This window comes from Dermacentor silvarum, chromosome 11 (assembly GCF_013339745.2).
Source record: "Dermacentor silvarum isolate Dsil-2018 chromosome 11, BIME_Dsil_1.4, whole genome shotgun sequence".
Taxonomy (NCBI): Eukaryota; Metazoa; Arthropoda; class Arachnida; order Ixodida; family Ixodidae; genus Dermacentor; species Dermacentor silvarum.
In genome coordinates, this window is record NC_051164.1 from 98,568,659 (window position 1) to 98,594,543 (window position 25,885).

At 48.3% G+C, this 25,885-nt stretch overlaps 1 protein-coding gene across 5 annotated transcripts in view; it reads left to right on the forward strand.

Moving 5' to 3' along the window:
* The window catches only part of LOC119433581 (lysine-specific demethylase 4C-like), a 67,394-nt gene that overhangs the window by 14,019 nt on the left and 27,490 nt on the right, over nucleotides 1-25,885 (forward strand). The window contains exons 9-13 of one of the 5 annotated variants that reach the window (XM_049659008.1): nucleotides 3,198-3,359; nucleotides 6,311-6,475; nucleotides 12,113-12,260; nucleotides 18,230-18,477; nucleotides 25,061-25,259. In XM_049659008.1, coding sequence (XP_049514965.1) covers nucleotides 3,198-3,359; nucleotides 6,311-6,475; nucleotides 12,113-12,260; nucleotides 18,230-18,477; nucleotides 25,061-25,259 — 922 coding nt within the window. Of the gene's footprint in view, nucleotides 1-3,197; nucleotides 3,369-6,310; nucleotides 6,476-12,094; nucleotides 12,261-18,229; nucleotides 18,478-25,060; nucleotides 25,260-25,885 lie in introns of all 5 variants that reach the window. The other 4 variants (XM_049659007.1, XM_049659009.1, XM_037700834.2 and 1 more) reach the window with 4 other exon arrangements.

The window sequence follows — 25,885 nt, forward strand, 5'->3', positions numbered from 1 at the left end:
CAGAAACCGCCATCTCTGTGTGTATTCCCCCCCCCCCCTCGTGGGGGGGTGTAGTAGCTATCCTCATCACTGTGTCTAGTGCCAGCCGCTAGTGCCACCACAAAGCTGTGGTTTAATGTGCAGTAGCGTGGCAGGTTTAGCGGCCTTTTCCTCTTTTTTTTCTCTGTGGTGAGTGTTGTTGGCCGGTCGGTCGTTTGGCGCTCGCGCCATTCACGTGTGCAGGCAGGTATTTTTTGTTGTGGGTGATCTTGCTGTGAAGTTCGTGTGAGATCCGCCGATGAATGCAGCTAGCGCCAAGCGGAAGCAAAAGCAGTTTTTACTGCAGGATAAATTGAACATATTGCAAGAAATCGATGCAGGGAGAAAGCAAATCGGACCTCTGCAGACTGCGTGGCATTGCCCCATCGACCGTCACGACCATTTTGAAAGACTGAGACAAGTTTGTCAAACTTCACCGGTAGTAGCAACTTGCTCCTACGAGGAAATGGCTGTGACTGTGAAACTTTCAAAATGTGGGCCAAGCTGTTCTCACGTGGTTCAAAGATACCAGACTGCAAACTCGTGTCTGGCCCAATGCTCCAAGAAAAAGCTTGCGAATTCCGATGCACTTGAAATAACTGGGTTCGACGCAAGTGTGGGTTTGCTCTGTTTCTGGCAAAGGAACGGAATAACTTGGCAGACAGACTTGGGCGAGAAAAAGGTTGCTGACAGAGAAGGCGCAGATTCCTGGCGCTATGATAGTTTTCGAGAGGAGGCAGAATCGTACTCTGAAGATGATGTTTTCAGCGCAGAGGAGACCACATGTTTTTATCAGCTCCCGCCAGATAGCATGATTCACTTCAAAGGGCAGCAGGGCAATGGAGGGAAGAAGTCACATCTTCATGTGACGGTCCTGCTCTGCTGCAATGCAACAGGCACGAAGAAAATTAAACCCCTCATCATCGGCAAGTATGCGAAGCCTCCCTGCATGAAAAAATGTCATGTCGGTACCGTACGACTACTGTGCGAACAAGTGTGCCAGGATGATCAGAGAATTGTTTTCCGAGTGACTCATCAAACTCGACGACCGAATGGTTAGGGATGACTGAAGAATTATTTTCATTGTCGACAACTTCTCTGCTCACACTGTGAATGTTCGCTTGACGTATGTACGCCTTGAGTTTCTGCCGCCAAACACGTCTTTGCTGCAATCCTTAGACCAAGGCAATATAAAAAGTGCGAAGGCAGAATTTCGTAAGCGCCTTGTGCAGTGGTTGATTATGTCTTGTGAAAGTGCCTATGCAGCTTGAAGACGACCTGGAGGCGATTGACAGCAACCCAGGAGACGTGGACTGAGGTTGTGGAACTACTGCCCGCCATCTCTTCCTTCGACGACTGCAGTAGAGCCTCGTTAATTCAGATTTCACGGGACCGAAAAAAATGTCTGAAATAACTGTATGGGACAAATTATCGAGGGTATGCAGAAAACAATAAGCAAATGGTTACTACGTCAACGTGCTTTTTAGTGAATGAATGAGCAAATCCTGTTGCTATTACTTAGCAGAGCAGAAGCTGAAATTTTGTCATTTCCAAGACTCATTGGCCCTCGCAGCGGCGATCGAGGCCTCGTGACTTCCTTTGCAGCACAGCCACAGTGCATGCCTTCATTTGCAACACGCTTTGCAATACCATACGCACATCCCAATTAGGTTTTCGCCAGTGAGCTGATGCCAAGAGATTGTCCATCCATCGCGATATAGCAGGTGCACTCCTTCTTCGACAGCTTTGCACCGAGTCAAAACGAAACAACTGTTAGCCGCAGCTGCAGCCGCCATCGACGTGATTGTGAATGGCACCCTTGAGGTGCTGAAGGCACGCGGCCTACGCACGCACAGAGTCAGACCAAAAATACAATTCGGTGCAACAACTGCGGACGAAACCGCAGTCTCATTGATGTGATCATATATGGCAACTACGCAGTTTTTTAGGCACGCATACAGACAAAACAAAACTACTGTTTGCCGCATCCACTGTGGAAGAAACCGCGGCCATTATCGACATGATCAGGGATGGCGACTATGCAATTATGATGGCCCGCGGCCAATGGGGTGTTATGCGCGGCGGTAAATGCAAGAATTAAAAAAAGGCACAAAGCGTTGCGGCGTTGTTATTCACATACGAGTTCTGCTAATTACTATGGTGATGCGAACACCGCTGCTTTGTTTCGATTGGACGCTTGCGGCGTTTTTTCTCTTTCACGTCGCACATTTGCGGTGCTGCTCGCTCGTAAAGCACTGAAAGTTGTCAGAATTAACCGATATGCGGCCAAGTAGTAGTAGTAATAGTAGTAGTAAACTTTATTGGGAAAAGCAAAAAAAAGAAGGAAAATGTGGGTGGAGCCCCTAGTCCAGGGATATGCGGCCAACTACGTCCGAATTAACAAGTGTTTGATTGCATTGAATAATGCATACGCCGGCCGGGACCAGAGGACGAGTTCCTCCGAATTTTCCGAATTAACAAGGTTTTGCTGTACGTGGAAAGCGACAGTGCAGCGCTTACGTCGGCGGACTTGACAACCGAGGAGATCGTTAACAGCATTCGCGATGTCTCCAGTGACGATGACGACCCAAAGGAAGAGTGTAGGCCACTGAACAAGATGAGACCATATCGAACTTTGATGTTTTAGTGTGCATGAACAAAGTTCGCACTTTCATCGCTCTGTGCAGTTATGTACCCGATGAGGTATTGCGCGAAGTGGAAGATGTAGAGGCATTCCTAATCGGTCATGCGGGCTGCATGCGCCAGAGGAAAATAACTGATTTCTTCAAATAAAGCAACTTTCAAGTGAGTGCAACATTTTCATTTGAGAGTTTGCTTGTCTGCATGCACTCACTATTGTGAGAGGGACATGGACTCGCTAAAGTCAGTGACAACCGATGCCATTGTGTTACTAACTCCATGCAGTGCAGTGAAAGCTTTGGGTTGCAGTAGTCAACCAGAATACAGAGAACCAGAAGAAAAGACCCCCCCGTTGACCGCCTCTAATCACCCTTTGCGTGGCATGTCGACTGAATGCATGCTTCACGGAAAGATTAGTAGCACGTAGTGGGCGAATCCCTCCTATCTGCACGATCTAGATGTTCTCTTCCGATAGTTGAAGCAAGGAATAGCCATCTCTTTTGCTACATATTCAGAAGAGGCATGCCCTCTCCGCGCAGGAGTTGAGTGTCGTGGTGGAGCCCCTGGCGCACGTTGGGCCTCCGAAACTGGAGCCCCACAAGGCGACCCCCGCTGTGGCTCCTCTCTCGGAGGAGGCAATGCAGCCGCCCACCGAGAGCAATGAGGACGTGTACCACCACGCTGCTCAGCTGCCCGCATTGGTGAGTTTCGTTTGGGGTAGGGGGTGGGCTGGGGATTCCGTTGGCAGCGATACTGCTGCGGTGAACCGTGACACTTGGTTCGGTTGCCTAGTGAGACAGTTGATTGGTCCAACTCTCTCAGATGGTATGGGTGGACATAACGGGCGTGAACGATAATCCGTCAATTAATTTTTTCTGCAGGTGGTCCACTGTGAAAGGCAGGATTTATAATAAGTGACTGCTTTGAGAAATAGTTATTGCTTTTATGCAGCCTGCGAGTGCTTTGGATTGAACAAAACACGGCAATGTGAAAGAGAACACCTGATGTGCATTCAAAGCCATGCATTGGTCTCCTTTATTTGTGTGTGTGCTGATGTCAAGAGAGTGCAGCCTGACAGATTCTTCGATAGGATAGCTAATTAGCAGCAAGTATTGGGGAAAAAAAAAACTGTTGGTTACCCCTTGGGTGTTCTCTTTCTTGTTGGACTGCCTATACCTAATGTGGATGCAGCACTGTAGTCAAGTGCACTGTACTGGAGCCTGGCTATGTTTTATTAGAGTATGAGGTTTTGTGCTCGTAGATCGGCAACGCAACACCCACTTAGGCATCATGCCGTAGTAGCACATGGGTGCACCGCTTTTGTCACTGCAGTTTTCCATGGCACTGTTATGCTCCGTTCTACACATTTGGCTAGCCTTGCAGTTGAAAGCTGTGCTTTTTTTATTTTTTTCCCAGAAAGGGTCGCTGTGTCAACAGGGTGATTTTACACGAGGTTGTTTGGTTGGGAAAAGCAACCGCTAGGAAAAACATGGAAACTAAGAACATTTAAAATGTATCTGTCGAATGCGTAATGATTACAGATGACTTGGGGGGTATACCTTAATGCCCAAAATGATGTGACACATTGGTTATGCGTGGTTATGTGCTGTTGACACCCCCTGGCAACGGGGCCCAGTTTTGTGCTCATGGATAAAGTGTGGGTCTGAGTTGGCCTCAGCTGAATGTCGCAAGTCGCATGTGAAACGGAGCACAGCTTTTCTCTTTGCTCGGGCCAATGCTTAAATTTAGTGTAGTGAATGTCTCCGTTTGTTCCCCACGTCCCACGTCAGCTGTAGTGCCTCGCTGTGTCTGGTTTCTTGTCCTTTTCCTTGGCCTAGCCCACAGAATTTGAGAGTAAGTCTGGACAGCATATTTCTTTGGTGTGAGGTAAAAGGAGAGGCACAAGCATGAAGTGTGCACAACTGGCTGCATTCTATGAGGTCACATTCATCGACAGGTTCAAGGCCCAGGTTGCCCTCATCATAGTTTCCTACAAAGGTTACTTGAGAGAATTGTGGTGCTAATGTCTACAGGAGCTGCAAGTGTGGTTTGACCAGCATGGCAATAATGATGGACAGTACATTGATCTGCCTAAACTTGTCCTTCTTTGCTTTCTTTGCTTCAAATAGTTTTGTGACTGCATATTGATCACTTTCAACAAAGTATTGCATTCTAAATGCAACAATAAGTGGTGTCCAAAACGTCATGGCCATAACGTGTTTCCAACTCTTCTATAGCTTGCAGCGCATACAACCTGAAAAAGGATTGCATTCCTGCTTGTTACAGCAGCTGGAAACATGTCACAACCACCATGTTTTGGGCTCTACCTATTTAAAATGATTACGCATGTGCACAGAGTGTAATTGCTCTGCTCTGTTTTGTAAGCTATCAGTTTTTGGAAATTTTGAAAGATAAAGCGTAATAACCAACATCACAAGAATGCTTGCAGCCACAAGCAAGAAGCTTAGACAAACCAATGTACTGGTAGCTGAATGATAGCAATGTCAGAGGTCCTTCCAATAATTTCCACTAATTTCAGATAGGTAGCACTTGCATAGCTGTCAGATGTGAGCTGGCCTGCCCTGACTGACTTCATCAATACCCTTTCCCATCTCCTTCTATCTTAACAGTAATTGTAACAGTCATGCCACAGAACTTTTGTAATACAGAAACACCTTATATAAATAATTTTGTCATTAGTTTACAGATCAGGCTTGCTTTTGAATGCTAGAGGCCAGAGTTCAGTGCATAGTTTCGTAGCTGGTGACATCGGTAGGGGCACATGCCTACATTTCAAACATAGCGGGCAATGCTAAAAAGGCTAGAGACACTTCTCTCACTGATGACTTTCGTGACCCAGAAAATAGTACATCACAGATAAAGGAAAGGTATAGGTAAGCATCAGGTAATTCAATGTAACACTGTTTCATACTTTTATGTCGCAAAGTATGATGTAATTATTACATGAAGGGTGTTGCATACCTCAACTTATTTGCTACCGAATGAGCGAATTGGCAAATTTCTGCAACCAGCACCCACAATGAACCATTTGAGTGTGCAATGAAAGCATAATATGTTGCATACTGAAAGTACAAAGATGCACAAATATCTTATTTCACATAACCTTATATCCACAAGTTGTAGTTGTAATATATGAAATGGTTATTTCATCATTGATCAAGAACACTGCTATACATGTGGAGTTATAGACTTGTATAACCATGCTATTTTCCGCAGTCTCTGCAGCATTGCCTGTTAAGTATGAAACAGAGCATAGCACATTCACCACTTTTCATCTCCTACCTGTGTACATAAAATGAGTCCCAGAAGTCCGTGCACTGGTGCTTTTTCTCAGAGGCCTTGGGGGGGCGATCACACCAGGCTATGGGTCTTTTCAGAACTACCCAGCTCCACACATATCTATTGGTCATCACACATTGAAAGCAGTAGATGGGTGGTGTCGGTGCATACAGAAAAATGAAAATGTACGAGTAATTTGCCTTTCAAATTTTATCGAAGGATTCTTCTAAGGACCCTGCAGTGTACCCCATTAACACGAAGTGTGAGGAGGCTCTGCAGAGATGCTGTGCGTACAGAGCGACAGGTGGTTGTCTAAAGCACCGTGCCTGGTGCTGTTGTGGCTTTACCACAGAGCCTGGGACCGGGGGGTAGTCTGGGCGACCAGTGGTCCCTGATGACTCCGGTGGAGGCACTTGTTCCCGCGCCATCGTCCTCCCCCAACCATTCGGCACCGCTTCTTCCTTCCCCACCAGAGGAGGCCGGCGCGCTTCCCTCCTCGAAGGTGGGCCTCACCCCTGTGCACCACGGCACTTCAATGCCGCTCTGGGGCATGGCCACACTAGCAGAGAAACATGCACACCAAGCCACTAACAGTAAAGCCACTAGCAGTAACGTCTCATTGGCTTGTCGTCTTTCCACTGCAGCTGTTTTGCATGGCAGCCTTGAAGCTCGCATGCTGTCTCATCTGTGCTTGTTGGTGAATTTGTGTGGAATTGTAACAATTGCAGTAACCTTCTGCTCATCTTACGTCAGTACATGTCACTTGAAATGTTCGCTGTGGTAGCCCTTCAAAGTTTGTATTCTCGTGCAGCATGACTCGCCTGTGGGCCTTAACTCTTCTGCACAACTGGCGGTTGCTCCTGGCCTTAACAATCCCCCCCGTGCCTGGGACAGATTTTCATACTTACGTAACTTCTGCAATACAGTGCAGACCTGGGGCCTTACTTTCTGACAGCCAGTTTCATTTTTTAGTCTTTTTGTCCTTGTATTGGCTCGGATGTCGTCTCACCGTTGTTGTTGCTGCGATAGGCCACTTGTTGCAACGCGTGATCAGAAAAAAGAGTGGAAAAATAAAATGGTACATTACTTGGTAAGTGCTCCATGCACTTCCAAGGGTTTCGGCTGCTCATAAGAGCTGGGTTAAGGTATTGGGGGTGGTGTGGTCTAACTGCCCCTCATAGATGGACAGGCCCCTTCCTCAGATATTTGAGGTCTGCAGCTCTCTCCTTAACCAGTTGACTGGAATACCCACTGTGACCTACTGGTAACTTAATATGCAATATGCTGATAGGCTGCTGTTTTGGTTGGTCATCAGGCTCCACAATGCCCCCGCTTCCTCCCCTAAAAAAAAAAAAAATCTGAGTACGTCTTTGTGTGGCAGCAAAACCTTGCCACTCTTCAGTGTTTGCTGCAAAGTTCTTGCTGAGCACGGCATTCCACGCATGTTTCTTGGCTAGTGTGGTGGTGACTTCACTTGCTTCCCAACTGGCAGACTTGCTTGTAAGCACTGTCCACTGCAGGATACGGGATGTCTCTGCTGCATCTTGTGTGCGGTATTTGTGCATGCCTCTAGCCCCGTCTCTTGGCAGCATCACTTCTAGATGCGGTAACACGAAATCACACATTTGGCCTCTAGCTTGTGGGTCCCGTCATGCATTTCCTCCATAATTTACTAGGGGGAACTCAAGCGCCATTGTCTATGGAATCATTTCCTTAATACAGTGCAGAGAAGACACATAGAATACACACGCAAAAATGACAGTACAAGGGGTGTTGAATTGAGCTACTTGGTACAAATTCATTTCCCTGATACAGCGTGGACAATTCAAAGTTCTTTTATCTCTGTGGAAGCTGCAAGCATAATGGTTCAGTCGGCATGAGAAGGATGGGTAATTACATGGACTTCTTTAAACTTATCTTTCTCGCTTCACATGGCATTGTGGCTTCGCAAATGTATTGTTTTCAATGAAATATTGTGTTATGAATGCAACATTTCCATACCTGCCAACTCTCCTGAATTATCCGGGAGCCTCCCAAATTTTGCTCACGTCTCTCGATTGTACGGACGCGACCTTATCTCCCGAAAAGTAGTCGCCACAGCACAGTTTTTTTTTTTTCTGTCTTTTTTTTTTTTAATGCCCCATCGCTATAACCATATTACGCCTTGTAATATAACCATGCGAGAAAGCAGCGCAGGAGTAGTTAGTCACCAGCATGCACCTTGAATCGTGGTAGCGGCCAACGGCACCACCACGAACGCGAGCAACCAACGGGCGCTGCCATATTGAATCTTCTGGATTGGCTCATCTCTTGCTAACTCACGCGTTTTTTGCAATTCAGTCGTTAATCGATCGTGAGTGCGCTAGCTACGCTTTAGCTTTGTCAGGTTGTCAAGTGAAGTGCGGAATGCCAAACTACTTTTTGTTTCCCCGAGTTTAGTTAGAGCGATAGATGGCGCTTTCATAAGCCAAGAATAAGTACTTGCAAGTATTTATGATATCATATACAACTGACTTTAAGTGCTTTGTCACTTCACGGAGAGATGACAAGTATGTACTGTCTACCACGTGTGCCGTTTCACACGGTGGCAAAAATTTTTGTTGACACCCCCCCCCCCCCCCTCCCCTTGCGCGGCGGTCTCCCGAATTTTCATGTTGCTAGGTTGGCAGGTATGCAATAGTTACTCATATGCACAGATACTAATTGCCTTGCTGTGTTTTAAAATAAACTTGGAAATTTAGAAAGTAAAGTGTAATAAAGGATGCTACAGGAACATTAGAAGCCATGAGCATAAATATGAGACAAATCCATGTAGTAGCCATCATTCCCATGGTAGTTAAATGATCGCTGCACTAGAGTTCACTATTTTGTGCGAAGCTCTGTGGGTTCTGTGAGGGGCACAGTAGATGAGAATCGGTGTGCGTTAATGTGACATGTCCGCTTTGCTGTGCTGCTTTTTCTTCTGTGTACTTGCATGTCTCTTGCATGTCTCTACCCTTGCTTCTGTAAGATTGCTGGCTGCCTGTTCAGTACTGCCTGCTGTGCGGTTCATCTAACGACATTTTCTCGTTCGTCTTAATATTTAAGGGCCATAGCCACCCTTACTCTTTTATTTATTATAATACATATTTTCTTTTTTTCTCTTTTTCAGTCCAAATAGAGATTATGAGAAAATTTGAAATACGTTAAACACTAATGAAAATTAAGTTGAGCTCCATTATAAAATTATGCTTCTGCAATAGCAAAACAGCTACTCTTATTGTGAGAGAGGCTTGGAAAGCCAAAAAAGACACAGAAACGAAAGAAGGGGAGGTGAATACCACATTGAAGTTCCTGCACGCGCTCGCTGTGACGTCACGAATTTTCAGTCCGCATGGACTACATTGTATTCTAAAAGAGACAAAGGCTGAACTTGGCAAGTTTCGAGGACTTTGTGTTTGAGCACCACAGCTGCTAAAACACAAGAGAATACATTAAAAATCAGTGATGTCACACAGGCATAGTAGTAGTTTGGCTTTCATTTCCTCTGTTAGTAATCAATCTCTTATTGCGACTGGGACCCTGGTAGCCAGGGCGTGATGACCAAAAAGGCCGAATTGTAGGGGTCTGCTTGTCCTTGAGCTCCCTGTCGTGGCCCTCGTCGCATGTCATCGTGCAACAGGTTGGCCTGTCGGGTGAGCTTGGACGCGGCCTCGATGCACAGAAATCGGGAAGCGGACTATCAAAAGTTTGGTCTGACCCTGGCACCTGACTTAAGTAGTCGCGCCCGCCCTCTTGGGGCTTGCTAATCATTTACCTTGAAAGGGCTTGCTACAACTTCGGGTAGCAAAAGGGTAGGTTCCCCCCCCCTCCCGTCCCCTCCAAGTAGGATAGATTGGAACTTTTTTTTTCTGCCATTTTGTAATGGCAGCAACCTCAGTTCATCAGCGCAGTTGCAAATGCAAGAAATGAGAGGGGGTGGTGGATTCCCTCAGGATGGGTCAGCAGTGGAACATCACTAGATTTGCAGTTCTAGGAAAATACAACTGAAGATGGGAGGAATTGTCAGAACTACTGAACTAATGCCTGTCATGACTGGAGCTTTCGGGGAAGCAGCAACACAAACCTATGCCATTTATCAGAATTTTTTTCTTATAACATCTTAAAAACACGGGCCTACATGCTCAAGATACTTTTACCCAAAAAGCATCAAAGACAAAGTGCTGGTGCTTGAATGCACATGTCCCAAGAGTGTTTTCACCTTGCGCATATTTATCGAGTACGTCGATAGCATACTTGCCACTTTGTTCATGTAGAAGTGAAAGGGTTCCCGAGAATGACCAAGCCAAAAGACTATCTTTGCCTCGTTGACCTATGTTGGGGCTCATGATAAAGCTTTTGTTGTCTCCTCTTCGGTCTTCCTTTTTTCTTTTTTCATTTTTAAAATAATTAATCTGTCATGTCATGACTTGTTAAAAACTGATCAAGTTGAACTTGGCAAGTTTCGATAACTATTACTGCACCACACCTGCTCAACTACAAGAGGATACCTTAAAATCTGTGATGTGACACAGGCATACTGGTGTTTCGGCATAGAATTGAAAAATAGTAGTTTGGCCTTCATTTTGTCTGTTAGTGATCAACCTCTTGAGAACATTCAGAAGCAATTAGAAGGAAAATCATGACATGCGCTGCAGGTTATTCCTCATAACAGAGTGACCAGGATCAGAATTTTTTTTTGCTGTCCTTGGCTGACTGGTTACGACTGTGACCCTGGTAGCAAGGGCGTGATGACCAAAAAGGCCGAATTGTAGGGGTCTGCTTGTCCTTGAGCTCCCTGTCGTGGCCCTTGTCACATGTCGTCATGCAACAGGTTGGCCGGTTGGGTGAGCTTGGACGCGGCCTCAATGCACAGAAATCGGGAAGCGGACTATCAAAAGTTTGGTCTGACCCTGGCACCTGACTTAACTAGTCGTGCCCGCCCTCTTGGGGCTTGCTACAACTTCGGGTAACAAAAAAGTAGGTCCTCCCTCCAAGTAGGATAGACTAACTTTTTTTCTGCAATTTTGTAATGGCTGCGACCTCAATATATCAGTGCAGTTTCCAATAAGTAAATGAGAGGGGGTGGTGGATTTCCTCAGGATGGGTCAGCAGTGGAACATCACTATATTTGCAGTTCTAGGAAAATACAACTGAAGATCGGAGGAATTGTCAGAAGTACTGAACTAATGCCTGTAATGACTGGAGCTTTTTTTTTTGCATAATCACCCAAAATATCGGGGAAGCCACAACACAAACCTATGGCGTTTATGCTACATGCTAAGATACTTTTACCCAGGAAGCATCAAGGACAAATTGCTGGTGCTTGAATGCACATGTCCCAAAATTGTTTTCACCTTGCGCATAGTTATTGAATACGTTGATAGCATACTTGTCACTTTGTTCATGCAGAAGTTCCTAAGGGTCTTTAAGAATGACAAAGCCAAAAGACCATCCTTGCCTCTTTGACCTTTGTAGGGGCTCATAAACTTTTGCTGTCTTCTCTTCTGTCTTCCTTTATTTTAAAATTAAATAATTAATCTATCATATACCTGACTTGTTGAAAAGTGCCTGGATTAATTACGTCTACCTAGTCATTACTGGATGAGTCTACGCAGCAATAAGCAGCTTGTCTTTAAGATCCCTGTTGTTATGTCATTTCACTCTCTGCAACCACCGATTATGCATCCCTTCTATGGTATCCCTCATGTTGCTCAGTGTGACACCTCCGCTTGCCTGTCCTATGTGTAACGTGGATTGCCAGAGTCCACTTCCAATTTCATCCAGAGCAGCATCAACTCTTGCTTGCTCACTAATTTGTGTTTCCCTTTCTGTCTCTCTAGCACTTGTCTGTCACTGCTCTAGCTTGTGTGCATAGTGCAGCCTATAAAATACCAAAACCCTGGTGACTGGGATGGCAGCAGCAGTGCTGGCATCGGCATCTTGTGACACTTTGTTCGGCCACATGTTAGAAATGCTTCTGCATTGCATGACTATTGTTGAAGGAGAAGAAAAGAGCCCCTCTAAATTAATGAATAAGTTGCTGCTGATGCCTTTACGCCTGCAGTTAAACGGCACAGAGTAAGTTATTGTAACAATTTTTGCCCCCAAACTCCAGGTGGCCCATGAGGAGGAGGAGGAGGTGACACCCACCCCTGGCATGCCGCGCAAGCTGTGCCTGAGCACGGCCGTACGACGCCAGCCTCTGCACCCAGCGCCCAAGAAGGCCAAGCCGCAGCATCCAGCTGTCATCAAGGGCCATGGGGAAGACAGCAGTGATGAGGGTGAGTGACAGCTTGCATGATGTACTAGACATATGGAACACACCTGTGGCTGTGGCGTTCCTGTTCCTCAGCACGAGGCTGCAAGTTCAGTTTCCGACCACGATTGCTGCCCTGGGGACATTCCCATCCGAGTAAAATTTTTATTAAAACTGCAAGGCTTGCTTTCACAGACTGCCAAAAGGGGTCTCTGTAGCTTCCTGCTAAGTCCACTACATAGGTAGCAGCTTACACTTAATTCTAATGGGCACTATGGCTGAAATTGACATGCAGATTAGGATTGAGCATGAAAGTGGGGCTCTACGTAGACACACCCTATCATCACTGGCATCAAGACTTCCAGACAAGGTGGTTGAGCTTGGCCAATACAGTACTTTGAATTTGATTTCGTTCGCGAAAACCTCGTTCAAGCGTACATACGATCGTCACACCTTTGGAAGCACCTTCTAATTTGACTACTTGGCAGTTTCAATTTCAGTCCAGTCCCAGTCTCGTTCTCGAAAAGTTCATTGAAGCAGAAATACCGAATAAAACGCCTTCATTATGAAGAGACTTTTTGTTGTATTTCTTTCTATAGGCAGCTGACGGGAAATTGGAAAACCTTCGTTGTGGCAGCAATTTCGTTCTAGCGGAGTTTATTGTAGGGGATTTGACTGTACCTCCATTCATACCACTGCCATTCAAAGACTAGCATGACTGTTGTCAACTTTGTCATCTTGTACGGTGCTGTTCAGAAGGAAGTAGTGGTAATGAGAGCGGATGAGCTGGGAGGTGTTTTTCGCTAAGTGCTTATTGTAAGCTTACTTTGCTGCCCTTGGATGATAGAATGGTGATGGCAGTTGCCGGGGTGTGATGACCAAAAAGGCCGAATGTAGGGGCTTGCTTGTCCTTGAGCTCCCTGCCTCGCGCTCGTTGCATTTCACCATGCAATGTGTGGCCCTGTCTGGTGAGCTTGGACGCAGCCTCGATGCACAGAAATCGGGAAGCGGACTTTCAAAAGTTTAGTCTGACCCTAGCTACTGTTGTCATCATGTCTAAAATTTTTGGGTAAATGGCTACTTAGCTGTAAATGGTTATTAATTAAATGCCTCTTCATTACCCACGAGGTTAGTGGGGGTAAATTGTTACTCCTAAATCTGCAGGATTTCTTTTTAATGATCCATTGTAGTGTTTCCATTTGTCTCGAATAACAATTGTGTCATGTCGCAGAGGTGAGAGTGGTGTGACCACTGTGAACGCCGGAATAGTGGAAAGAGCATGAACACAGACCATGTACTGATAACAACAATGCCTCTGCTTTGTGTCTAGCCTGGAGTGACTACATTGTGACGAGGGCAGGACGCAAACACAGTCATGTAGTTATATTTGGGTGAACATTAATGAACCTAAAGTTGGTAAACCCTCCCCCCCTCTTTCCTTGAAGGGAAAGTTCACTTCGAAACACCAAAAACGCTATGTTTTTGCGTTAAATTGACACTAAAGGCAAATGGTAAAGTCAAGCTAAAGTGATAGATTAGTGCTCGAGAATCTTTAGGGCATCAATATTAGAGTGAACAGAGCCTTAGTAATTGAAAAATTGGGGTAAATGCAGGACATGATTAGAGACTCCCCCAGGACATTCAGTACTTGCCCAATGATGAAAACACTCATTTAAATTCTGTCACTACTACTCAACCACTTGTTATAAAGACATCATTGCATGGTAAAGAACCCCAGGTGGTCAAAATTATTCCGGAGCCCTCCACTGCAGCGTGCCTCATAATCAGAACTGGTTTTGGCACGAACCCCAGAAAGAAGAAAGACATCACTGTATTGCATTATTGTATTGACTGTATTGACTGACGCTCTAGTCAACTTCGTCGAATGAGGCAGCTGCTCGGAAACAACGCGGGATCCATCGACGACGCGCTGTTGCGCGAATTGTTTTTGCAACGACTCCCGGCTAACGTGCAGATAGTCCTGGCGACAGCCTCTACCATGGATCTTACCGGCTTGCCACTTTGACCGGCAAAGTCGTGAAAGTAGCTACCCCAACCATCGCAGCCACCACATCGTCTCCGGGTGACAATACAACCGCCGTGCAAACCCTTCCCTGCTCTTCAACAGCACAATCCCCACTTGACTCCTTGTGTGAGTGCCAGGAACACATCATCTGTGCAGCAGAACATCGCTGCACGTCATCTCCTTGCCTACGCCCCGTAGTTCTAGCAAATCAAGACGCACGGGCACCCGCAACGAAACATCAACTACAACGTCTGGCATTTGCTACTACCACCGCCGTTGTGGAAATGACGCTCGTCACTGTCGGCGTCCCTGCGCTTGGGGGAAACAGGCCAGCCGACCTCTAACGGCGACGAGTGGTCCGGCCCAACACACGTCGCCTTTTGTACGTGACAGACAGAGTTACGGGACAACGGTTCTTAGTCGATACAGGAGCTGACAATGGCATTCTCCCTGCCCACCACTCCAGCCGAAAAGCGACACCTGTGTCGTTTTTGCAAGCCTTCAACGGCACCAGGATTCCAGTTTTCTCGTCGCGTACCATCATGCTAAACCTTGGCCTTCGACGAGCGTTCCGCTGGATTTTCCTTGAGGTTAGCAAAATAAAATTCAGCAAGAATTCACCTCGCTACACTGAACCTGTCGGAACGGATTTTACCTGCTGTAACTCGTGAATGACCTCGCTTGCGTGACTATCACATGCAACGAGGCAAGCCTATTTATTACTTACTATACAGAGTGGACTTCCCACTGCAAGTGTACTTTATTGCCGGCAGCAGTAAACGTTGAGTTTGACTCGCTTGTTGCCTTATTCACCCGAACCCTACGTAGCTGCGATTGCACGCGCTACGGGTTGGGGAATACCCCCACATTTGGCGCCCAACGTGGGGCGAATTCGGCAACATGGCGAGTCTTTTTCTGTTTGTTGGAGCTAGGACTACTGAAGTTCGAGCAAACAACGGTGATGGGCTTGTCTGACTTTCTAGATTTGTTCATGTTGTCGGATGTAGCAGCACAAAATCGGAGACCTAGTGCTATCGTGGCGGCAGCTTCCGAACTAGCCGGTAGCTTTGATTTTGAGTGTTTGACGCAGAACTGTCAGGATCTGGGAAATGCCATGTTGGCAGGGATTAGGCCTGAGAGTGGGCGTAGCACGCCGAGTGCCTCGCCGCTTCGCCCCACGGACACAGAGGCACATATGCCTCTAAATAGTTTGACACGAGTATTCCGTCGAGCGAAATAATGCTGCAGAATGCGCTGCAAGTCATGCAGAGCTTAGCCGGCGCCCTGCAGAACACAATGCAGGCCCCACTGCAGAGCGAGCGACCACGATCGCTCTAGTGCAAACGAGTACCTCGACCATCTGCAGTATTATCAGCAAGCAACAGGGCTTTAAGACTATCGCTCAGGAGCGAGCCGGATCTTTTCAGCCGCTCTTTTTAAAGAGTGAGTGAGCCGTGGTTTCGTAAAAGTGAGCGGCGGTTCTTTTGCAGAAAGAGAGCCGGTTCTATCTCCGAAAGAACCGCCACTCACTTAACCACGACTCACTCGTTCTTCAAAAAAAGTGGCTCAAAAACAGCCGAAGGCGAGGGGGTGGAGGTGACTCTTGCAAGGAAGAGGGCGGGAGGCCAGTTGCTTCCTCGCACCGCTATTAGATGGCGCGGAAATCGCACCCAGCAGAAGAGACGGAACGGTTCGCCATGGCTCAAGAGAGAGCCGGCTTCCTCTCTCCGAAAGAACCGCCGTGCACTGGGACAACAGGAGTCACATGCTACAGGAGCACGGGACAACAGGAGTCGCATGCTAGAAGCGTCAACGCAACCACTTTCTCGCATAGATGAAGCGGAAGCTATTCCACAGGAACCATCGGTGCGATCATTGTCGGCGCGCGGGCGTGCGGCGAACTTCGCCATGCTGACGAGGTTCATAGAATGTTTCCTTGCAATGAACGCATGTAGCGTCTTGAGCATGGGTTCTCAAAGTGGGTTCCGCGGAACCGTTCCGCGAGTCACTGATAAATTTTTTCTGGTCCCGCGCTCACCAAGTGGCTAAAACGGTGAAAACGAGGTGCGCTCAATCCACAGAACCTCCATTACTCATGCCCGAGTGTCAAAAAGCACATCACAGCGCGTGACGGCAACGCATGAACTGCGCAATAAATTCGCAAGCAGCATGTAGCCACCCAACCTCCGAAAATCTCGGAGGCCGTAATTTACCAACATGCACATTTCTCCCGTTTGTAGATAACGTAGGTGCTGAGTGCGTGCGCACTGACGTTATACATTGGAGGAATAAAAAAATGAAAAAAAAAAAAATGCGCGGAGCATCGCAAATACACGCTGCAGAATAGCAAGAACGCTGCTAGCGTCCAACCGAAACGAAGCGGCACAGTCCGCATCGCCATGGTCCTCGGTAGCAATCGTGCATGGCACGTGATAGACAGCAACGCCGGAGCGCTTCGTGCCTAATTGTGCCCTTAAAGACTTTATTCTTGCGTTTATCGCTGCGCGTAACACTGCGTTGGCGGCATGCCGCGTGTCTTCATAAGTGCCTTCATCCATGATCGCGTCGATAACCACCGCAGTTACGTTCGCAGCGGTTGCGGCAAACTGTAGTTTCGTTTTCACTCGGTGCGCGCTTCAGCTGCATGCCATGGCTGCATGCCTTCACAACTGCGTAGTCGCCAACAATGGTAGTGTTGATAGCGACCGCGGTTTCGTCCGCACTTCTTGCAGCCAATGGTAGTTTCGTTTTGACTTGGTGTGTGCATCGGCCTCCTGCCTTCTGAACCGCAAGGTCGCCGTCCATGATCGCGTCGATAGCGGCTATGGTTTCGTCCGCAGCTGTTGCGGCTAGCAGTAGGCTTGCTTTGACTCAGTGCAAAGCTGTTGAAGATTAAGAGCACCGGCTACATTGCGATGGACGGACAATTTGTTGGCGAGCAGCTGACTGGTGAAAAAATAGTTGGGATGTACGCGCGTGAGGCCTTCGCTACTGCTAGCGCTAATCAGTCATCAGATGACGAGAATTTCAGCTTCCGCATTGGTCTTGGGCTAAATATAAACAGGATTTGCTGATTCATTGATTAAATCAAAGCGTGTTCACGTAGCTAAGCATTTGTTTATTGTTTTCTTGTTACCCTCGATTCGCTTAATACGAACATGCTTGAGAACCCCTGGTCTAGAGTTTCATTGGGCGCATCGGGACCTTCACAACAATCGGCAGGCTAAATGCAACAACGGTCTCGTGAAGATAGATGATAGCGAGCAGAACACACAAAGGTCACCGGCGATGGAGGAGCCGAAGCAGACGACGACCGGACGCATTATGCAGGAGACCTCTACATCATCACGCGCAGCAGCCAATGGGAGTTGCGGGATCCCCTGCTTCATTGAGGAGCACACGCTTCGCCCAATCTCAACTGCGGGGAACTTGAAATCTCTGGCGAGCCCTCCAATCATGAACGATTTACGCCACCGCGGGTGGCGGGGAAAAAAAGCGCAAGAATGCACGAACAAAACAACACCAAAATGGCAGCGCTCGGTGGAGAAACGGCGTTTGTGCCAAGTTGGGGTATTTAGAGCGCTCGCTCGTCACTCGAGAAGCTGCTGCGGCTTGTTATAAACTTTATTTGAAATAGTTTCGCAATGAATTAGACGTTGATACTTACAGTAATGGTAGTTTATCAGACATACTGCCCGAATATGTGGTTTTCCAAAAATACTCTTTTTGTGATTTTTTTCGGTTTTCAAAGGCCCTTCCTATGCTCAAAGTTCCTACGTCAAAGTTTCCCATGCTCAAATCATCATTTTGAGGTATCAAACTCTGTGTAACAAAAATGGTATGTTAGGCTTGATGGGGTAATCTGAAGCATTCCAGGATGACGTCTCTCATAGCTCGTGCATCTCTTTTTGGACGTTAACACCCTGAAATTTGAACGTGGAATTCCTTGCTTATTGCTCATCTTCCAGGGTGGTCGTCCGGAGGAGACACCTCGGGGTCGAAGGCCAACGGTAGTGCCTCCACATCCCCGGCGGCCACGACTGGTGGCAACGGCAGTGGCAGTCTCGGGGCGAGGGAGCCCGGTAGCTGGGCAGCGCCGTACATGGACCTGTGGAGCTTCCGACCGGCCAGCCTGTATGCCGAGCGCCAGCTCAACCGGCACTCCTCCACCCTCGAGCCGCACTGCGCCCTCTGCCTGCTCTTCCGGCCACTCCAGGTGGGTCGACACACACCGGGGCAACAGCGGCACGGGCCACGTGTGCCCTAAAGACACTAAAGAGAGGGAAACAATCGGTTGAGGCTGATGAAGCCATCTTTAAAAGCACTATTTTCGTAACTTTCATGGTAATCGGATGATATTAGAACCGAGAATTTTTTCCCTGTTTGACCTGGTGGCATGCTGAAAGCCTCCCTCCAGTACGTCAGTGTGTGGCATCCCAGGTTTCAAGGTAATTCTTGTATTTGGACCATTGTGACTCAGTTAAAGCTCTTGAAGCTGGCTAAGTTCAATTTTTCACTTCTTTAGAGTACAGTGAAGTCCATCTTTACTGATAAAAAGTTGAATAGACCCAGAGAGGGTCTCAAAATCCACGATGTCACAGCCAGCTGGACTTGTTTTTGTGTTTTTTCTGGCTTGGCAAACTTCCTCTCAGGGTAAGAGTGGTTTTTTGGTATTGTGGAAAGGTAATTTAGTAAAACACCTAAAGTGATATTTCTCTTTGGTATGTGACTCCATGCTGTTGCACATCTGAGCAGATGTACTAATCTTTCATGGCAGCCATGTGTCCATTACATATTAACCATACACTTGGATGCTTTGGCACGTAAAGCCCCAGAATGAAGAAGATGCTTGCTGTGGAACTTTATGTAGCAGCTGTACTGGAATTTGCCAATGAGGTGGGATGGGGTGAAAGCGAGCTCACATACAAGGACTTTTTTTGTGAATTTCAGGACCAAAAGAATATGTGGACCAAAAGAATATGAATGCTTCTATTTAAACCAAAAACTCATGTAGGCATATAATTTAAAAAAGAAAAACATTTGTATCAGTGATATGTGTCTCTGTGCAGCACTGAACATCAATTTTTGAATTATACGGTAGAATAAGCATGCATTTTGACAAGCTTGTTTTGCACATGCTTGTGCAAAACATACCGTATAGACGCGTGTAAGGGCCGCACTTTTTTTTACAGATGTGAGGGCGAATTTTCAGGGTGCGGCCTATAGACGCGATGTGTGAAAGAAAAATTTTTTTTTTCAGTAAAACAATGTACCAATTGGCGAACGAAAGCGTTTATTGCAATATCCATGTCAGTCACCATAACGCTCAATCGTCCTCACTCGCCGATTCCTGTCTCCGAGCTAATGCTCTGTTGTGGCGCACGCTCATCAGACCACAAGAAGTCATCTTCGGTGCCGTCTAAGCTGTTGGAAATACCAGTGACTGAAACTTCGGCATACGATGTCTGTCGATACCGAGTTACACGCGGACAGAATCCATTCAAGCACAGTCGCAAGTGATGCCCTCTTGAGCCATCTGGTCGGTGTCTGCTCGTGGCTGCTGCTTGCCATCCATTCTGTGTATTGCTTGCGGAATTCTTGCGGAAAGGCTGATTCACACTGACATCCAGTGGCTGCAGCATGCCTGTGAGGTCGCCTGGAATCGCCGCCATGTGTGTGCCAACACGGCGCATTTGTTCCTTGACCTTATCCGTCAAGTGACCGCGGAAGCTATCCAAGACTTTGTAGCGCCCACCGACGCTGCAACGCGGGGCGCTTTGGTCGGCGCTCCTAACCGGTGCCTTGGCGCCGACTGTCAAGGAAGTAAACAATAAAGAAGCGCAAGCTCGGCACGCGCAGTGTTGTTTCAGGAGCTTGAGACGCTGGTCGTCGCAGCCTCCGCTCGGCTCCTCGCCTTCTGAGTAGGAACGACAGCACGGCTTGTTCGCCGCTGTCATGTTAATTCCTACAATGGTGACCCGGACGTGATCGGCCACGGCGCTCACCAAGCCACGGCGCTCACCAAGCCACGGCGCTCACCAAGCCACGGCGCTCACCAAGCCACGGCGCTCACCAAGCCACGGCGCTCACCAAGCCACGGCGCTCACCGGCCACGGCGCCCAGCAGGCCACGGTACGAGCACATCGGCCACGGTAGGTGCACGCCGGCCACGCGGAGCGGTGACACGTCAGCTACTCACTCCTCGGACAATGGCCCTGATGGTTCGGGCGACTTTTGCGAGGACCAGTTTCGGCTCGGGGACGCCGGCAGCCTACGGCCCGCAGCCCCTTACGATGCGGACCATCCGCGGGCTCTGCTCGAGGGACCGTTCCACTAGGCGCCTGTGAAGCATCTAAGGCTCACTAGTCCTACCAACGATCCGGCGCCGTGTTCGATATTGGCAAGCTGCAGCGCCGTAAGTCACCGCAGCCGTGGCCCAGTGGTTAGGGCGTCCGCCTCGGCTGCGCGAGTTGGTTCGTTCGAAACCCACCGCCGGACATCCACCGGAATATAAATCGGGCACAAGTGACCCCCGGCCAGATGCCCGGCTTTCTTCAGGGGTGCTCGCTTGGGAGAAGCTCCGCTAACCCCGCCGTCCCCCTCGGGGATTAGTTTCGAACAACTCTGCAGCCTGCAAAGGTGGTTACATACAACCCGGCCTGCGTAGCTCAAACTTGAGTGATGCATCGATGCGCTGCCACAAGTGTTTCAAGGCCGGAGCACGTATGGTCCGCAAACTTGTTGAGGAAGCCATGGGCCCCGCCGGAGTTGCTCAGGAAGCTTGCGCCCAGCAGAGGCCCGATCAGGCTGCTTCCGTGAGCAGGCTCGAAGCCCTGGCTGGTCTTAAGGTCGAGTACGCGTGGGCTTACATCGCGGCCGAGGAGCCCGAAACCGATTCTGGTCCCATGGAGCTGCTCTTCACGTCGGCTACAAGGACTACGCCACAATCACCTGGACCATCAACGGCCGTCTCCTGGAGAACTTCATCGACCACTCCACCCTAAGCACCGTGAAGAACGACGTCTCCGTTAAGGTCTCCAAGATCGCCATCAACCAGCTGGAGAGGCTTCCCTCTGACAACGGCAAGTTTGTCTTTTAATGCACGGACCTATCGACGCGCAGGTCACCAAGGCAACCATCGCGCTTGGTTCCATCATCAAGGACACCTGTACGAGCAACGCCCAGGTGCGAGCCTCGCGGGGCCTCCTGCAGGAGGGCTGCTACCTCTACAAGCCATCTGAGCCCGTGAGCCTCAAGTCCAAGCACCTGACCTGCCGCACCGCCGCCGGCCTCGGCTAGCCCTGCGACTACTCCGAGCAGTGCGTCTTCGCCCAGCTGAATGGCGTCTGCACAGACAGTCTGATCTACGACTGTGCTCTCAAATTTTTCTGCTCCCTGGACAGGCAAGACCTGCGACAAGCTACAGACCACCGCCGGAAACGTATCGGATAGCCCTGCAAGGCCAACAGCGAATGCCACACTGCTCGAACCGCTTGCCTCAAGGACGTCTGCGCGTGCGCCAGCAACAAGGCGCATCTAAGATGCAGGCTGGAGTACAAGGATCCAACTTAGCTTCTCTCACTTCCTTCATCGCCGTTCCGTCTTGGCGGGGGGAGCCCTGTAGCGCCCACTGACGCTGCAATGCGGGGCGCTTTGGTCGGCGCTCCCAACCGGTGCCTTGGCGCCGACTGTCAAGGAAGTAAACAATAAAGAAGCGCAGCGCGTGCTCGAAGCACAAGCTCAGCACGCGCAGTGTTGTTCCAGGAGCTTGAGACGCTGGTTGTCGCAGCCTCCGCTTGGCTCCTCGCCTTCTGAGTAGGAACGACGGCATGGCTTGGTTCGCCGCCGTCACGTTAATTCCTACAACTTAAAGTGACCTTTTGGCCAACAAGGCGGCTGGGCGGTTCTGCCAAACAGTTTTTACCCAGTCGAGCATGAGGTCATCGTTCATCCAGTCCTTTTCTTGAACGCGAACTACGATTCCCTTGGGGAAAACTTCATTGGGAATTTTTTTCCTTTTCAGTACAACGTAGGGGGGTAGCTTCCACCCGTCCGCAGTAATGCAAAGCATCACTGTGCAGCGTTGGCGCTCAGCGCCAGTTGTCCGCACGGCAACGGTCTTCTTACCTTTAACTTCGACTGTACAGTTTTCGGGACAGTCTAACCACACAGGGGTCTGGTCAGCGTTCGCTATTTGGGACAGTCCATAATTGTGTTCATAGCGGAGGCCGATAACATACTTCTGAAAGCTAAGCACCTTGTCGGTGTAGTCGTCCGGAAGCAGCTGGCACGGTGTGGTCCTTCACCGAAAGGAGAAACCCTTCCTCATCAAAAATCTTTGCACCCAGCCGGCACTAGCATTAAAATCTCATGTGGTATGCTTTTCGCACGTGCCATGGCTTGAGCCTCCATGCGCAGCGTGTCCGTTGTCAATGCATAGCCATTGTTTCTCACTTCTATCACATAGCAGAGTAGCTCTTCTTTCAATTCGGGAAACTTACATGGCTTACCTCTGAAAGTGCGCTTTTTGCTGCTTGTTTTCTTCAAAGCTTCTTTCTGACTACACCATCGTCGAGTGCACTTCTCGTCCATGTCAAATTTTCTGCCGGCTTCACGCTTCCCATATTTGACAGCAAACTCAACCACCTTCAATATAAACCCAGCCGTGTAGCTGTTTAGGCGCTTGCCCATCGTGCTAAAATGTAAACGCCTGGATGAAAACAAGCCAGCAGTACAAAAGCCAAATGGCGTGCAAAGCATGTGCAAACGACCAATCAACGCACAAACTGGAGTCAATGATGCTAATGCTGATATGGATAGCGCGAGTTCGCTATCTGTTGACGGTGCCTGGAAGCTCGCAAGGGCGCCTGTGTTTTGAACACGGGTGGTTCGAGGAAGGGGGGGGGGGGGGTGCGGCCCTTAGGGGGATTTTTTTCGTTCTTTTTTTTTTCACATACGTATTTCGGAAAAACGGGATGGGCCCATACATGCGTTTATACGGTATTTGTGTATGCTGGCACCTTCCTTATGAAAAGTAAACTTACCTGCTCTGACTAAACTTCGTGGCAAGGGACAGGACAGGACATACTTTCCTGTCCTGTCCCTACTTCCTTTCATTCCACATCCTTTTACAACATAACAGGAAAACTCGCTGCTGCTTGACCTGTGGAATTTTCCATTAAATAATGTGTAGAAACTAGGGGTGTGCGAATATTCGAAACTTCCAAATAACGGATTGAATATCACTATTTGTAAATGCGAATACTTTTCAAATATTTCACAGCGTCAACTGCACCGAAATAAACAGAACTGGAGCAAACGTACGGTAAATTTTCATCCCTGTGGGCATAGTATAGATGTAAAACATCAGAACTTGCGTAGAGAAGCAGGCTACATCAAATATGTAGCCATACTTTACAGGCTATACAGCAATCATTTGCACTCTCTCAAGAGCCCTGTGCATGAAACTAGACTACTGAAATTCTCTTCATCTCATGACTGATTAGCGCTAGCAGCGGCGAAGGCTTCGCGACATCCTTCGCGGCGCGCGTTTTCATCTGAGACGGGCGCACATCCCGATTATTTTTTCGCCACTCAGCTGCTCGCCAACAAATTGTCCGTCCATCGCGATGTAGGCGGTGCTTTTTATCTTTGACAGCTTTGCACTGAGTAAAAGCGAAACTACTGCTTGCCGCAACCGCTATCGACGAAACCGCGGCCGCTATCGACGCGATCATGGACGGCGATCTTGCGGTTCAGAAGGCAGGCGGCTGACGCACGCACCAAATCAAAACGAAACTACCTTTCGCTGCAAGTGCGGACAAAACTGCGGTCGCTATCGACGCTGCCATGGGAGGCGACTACGCAGTTGTGAAGGCACGCAGCCGACGCGCGCATCGAGTGAAAACGAAACTACTATTTGCCGCAACCGCTGCGGACGAAACTGCGGTTGTTATCGACGCGATCAGAGATAACGACTACGCACTTACGGAGGCACGCAGCTAGCCGCCAACGCGGTGTTACGCGCGGCGATAAACCCAAGAATAAAGGCTTTAAAGGCACAATTAGGCACGAAGCGCTTCGGCGTTGCTGTCAGTCACATGCCGCGTACGATTGCGCTGAGGACCACGGCGATGCGGACTGCGTCGCTTCGTTTCGGTTGGACGCTACGCCGTTCTTGCTCTTCTGCGGCGCGCATTTGCGGTGCTCCGCGTTTTTTTTTTTTTTTTTCCCCTTTTTTTTTTTTCCTTCAACGTATAGGTCAGTGCGCACGCTATCGGCACCTACCCTATCTACAAATAGGAGAAAGGCGCATGGTGGTAAGTTACGGCCTCCGAGATTCAGTTCGCGCGTTGCTGTTACGCACTGTGATGTGCTTTTTGACACTCGGGCATGGGTAATGGAGGTTCTTTGGATCAAGCGCACCTCCTGTTCGCCGTTTTAGACACTTGTCGGGAGCGGGACCAGGGAAAATTTATCAGTGGCTCGCGGAAACTACTTGTTTGCTCCTGTAGCAACATAATGCAATAACGCTTCATTCATGCTTTTAAGAAACAACGCTTCATGCGTACTATGTAATCACAGGAACTTGCTGACTTTATACTGCAATGTGAACATAGTTTTTTATTGCGATAACGGCTATTCGTAATTTGAAAACTATTCGAAAAGCTTTCGATATTCGGTTCTATTCGCTTCTGGCGCTATTCAATTCGTATTCGCTTCGTTCTCAAAGATCGCTATTCGCAGGCCCTTAGTAGAAATTAATAGTGATATGGTGACGTATTTCACCTGCTGTGCAGTATTCACGTGAGGAAACGCCCCGAGAGCAGCCCACAGTGCCGGAGTCAAGTGCCGTTTGGATGCCTGCTGTGTGCTTCGTCAATGGCGGCCTGGATGTGGTGCGTAGCGCCGAAGTGGGCATGCCGGAGATTCCTGACACAGATGTCAAGTCGAGCGAGCTGCTCATTTGCTCCTCTTGCTCAGTCTGCGTTCACAAACGTGAGTCACGCTTTATGTTTAGAAGCTAAAGTCCGTGGATATTTTGCGCATTCCTGTTGTTTCTCTTGGGGTCATTCTAATTGATTGACTAGTTTGAACGTCAGAAGACTGGGGGGCAAAAGACCAAATATGCTTGCAAATGTGCGGTCAAGTAACATGTGCTCGCCGACAGACTCAGCACAACAAAAAACATGGCAAGGTGGAAACCTTGCTGGTGTGTTTGAGGCCTCGAGGCGCCATTCATTATAGGAATATTCGTGAAGGCAGTGTCACAAGAAAATAACTCTCAACCAAATGCTTTTTCTTTCTCTGCTTGTTTAGCATGATTCCAAATGGAATCACTGGTGTATAGATTTGTGTTGTCATGTTGGAAATATGGTCAAACGTCAATCTAATGAACATAGATATGACATATTATTTCAGATAAAGTATTTTTGTGTTGGATGTTAATTTGCTTTACCAAGGTTCAACTGTGTGGTGAGTGAGCACTAATGAGCAACGGCAACATTTTTGATCCAGATCATGTAATAGCCTCCCTGTTCCGTTGTTTTTATTATTATTCGTCGTACCGAGTGGCTGATTGTGGTGATAAGTGAGATGCCGCAGTGTTTCTGCCTGTGGTGAAG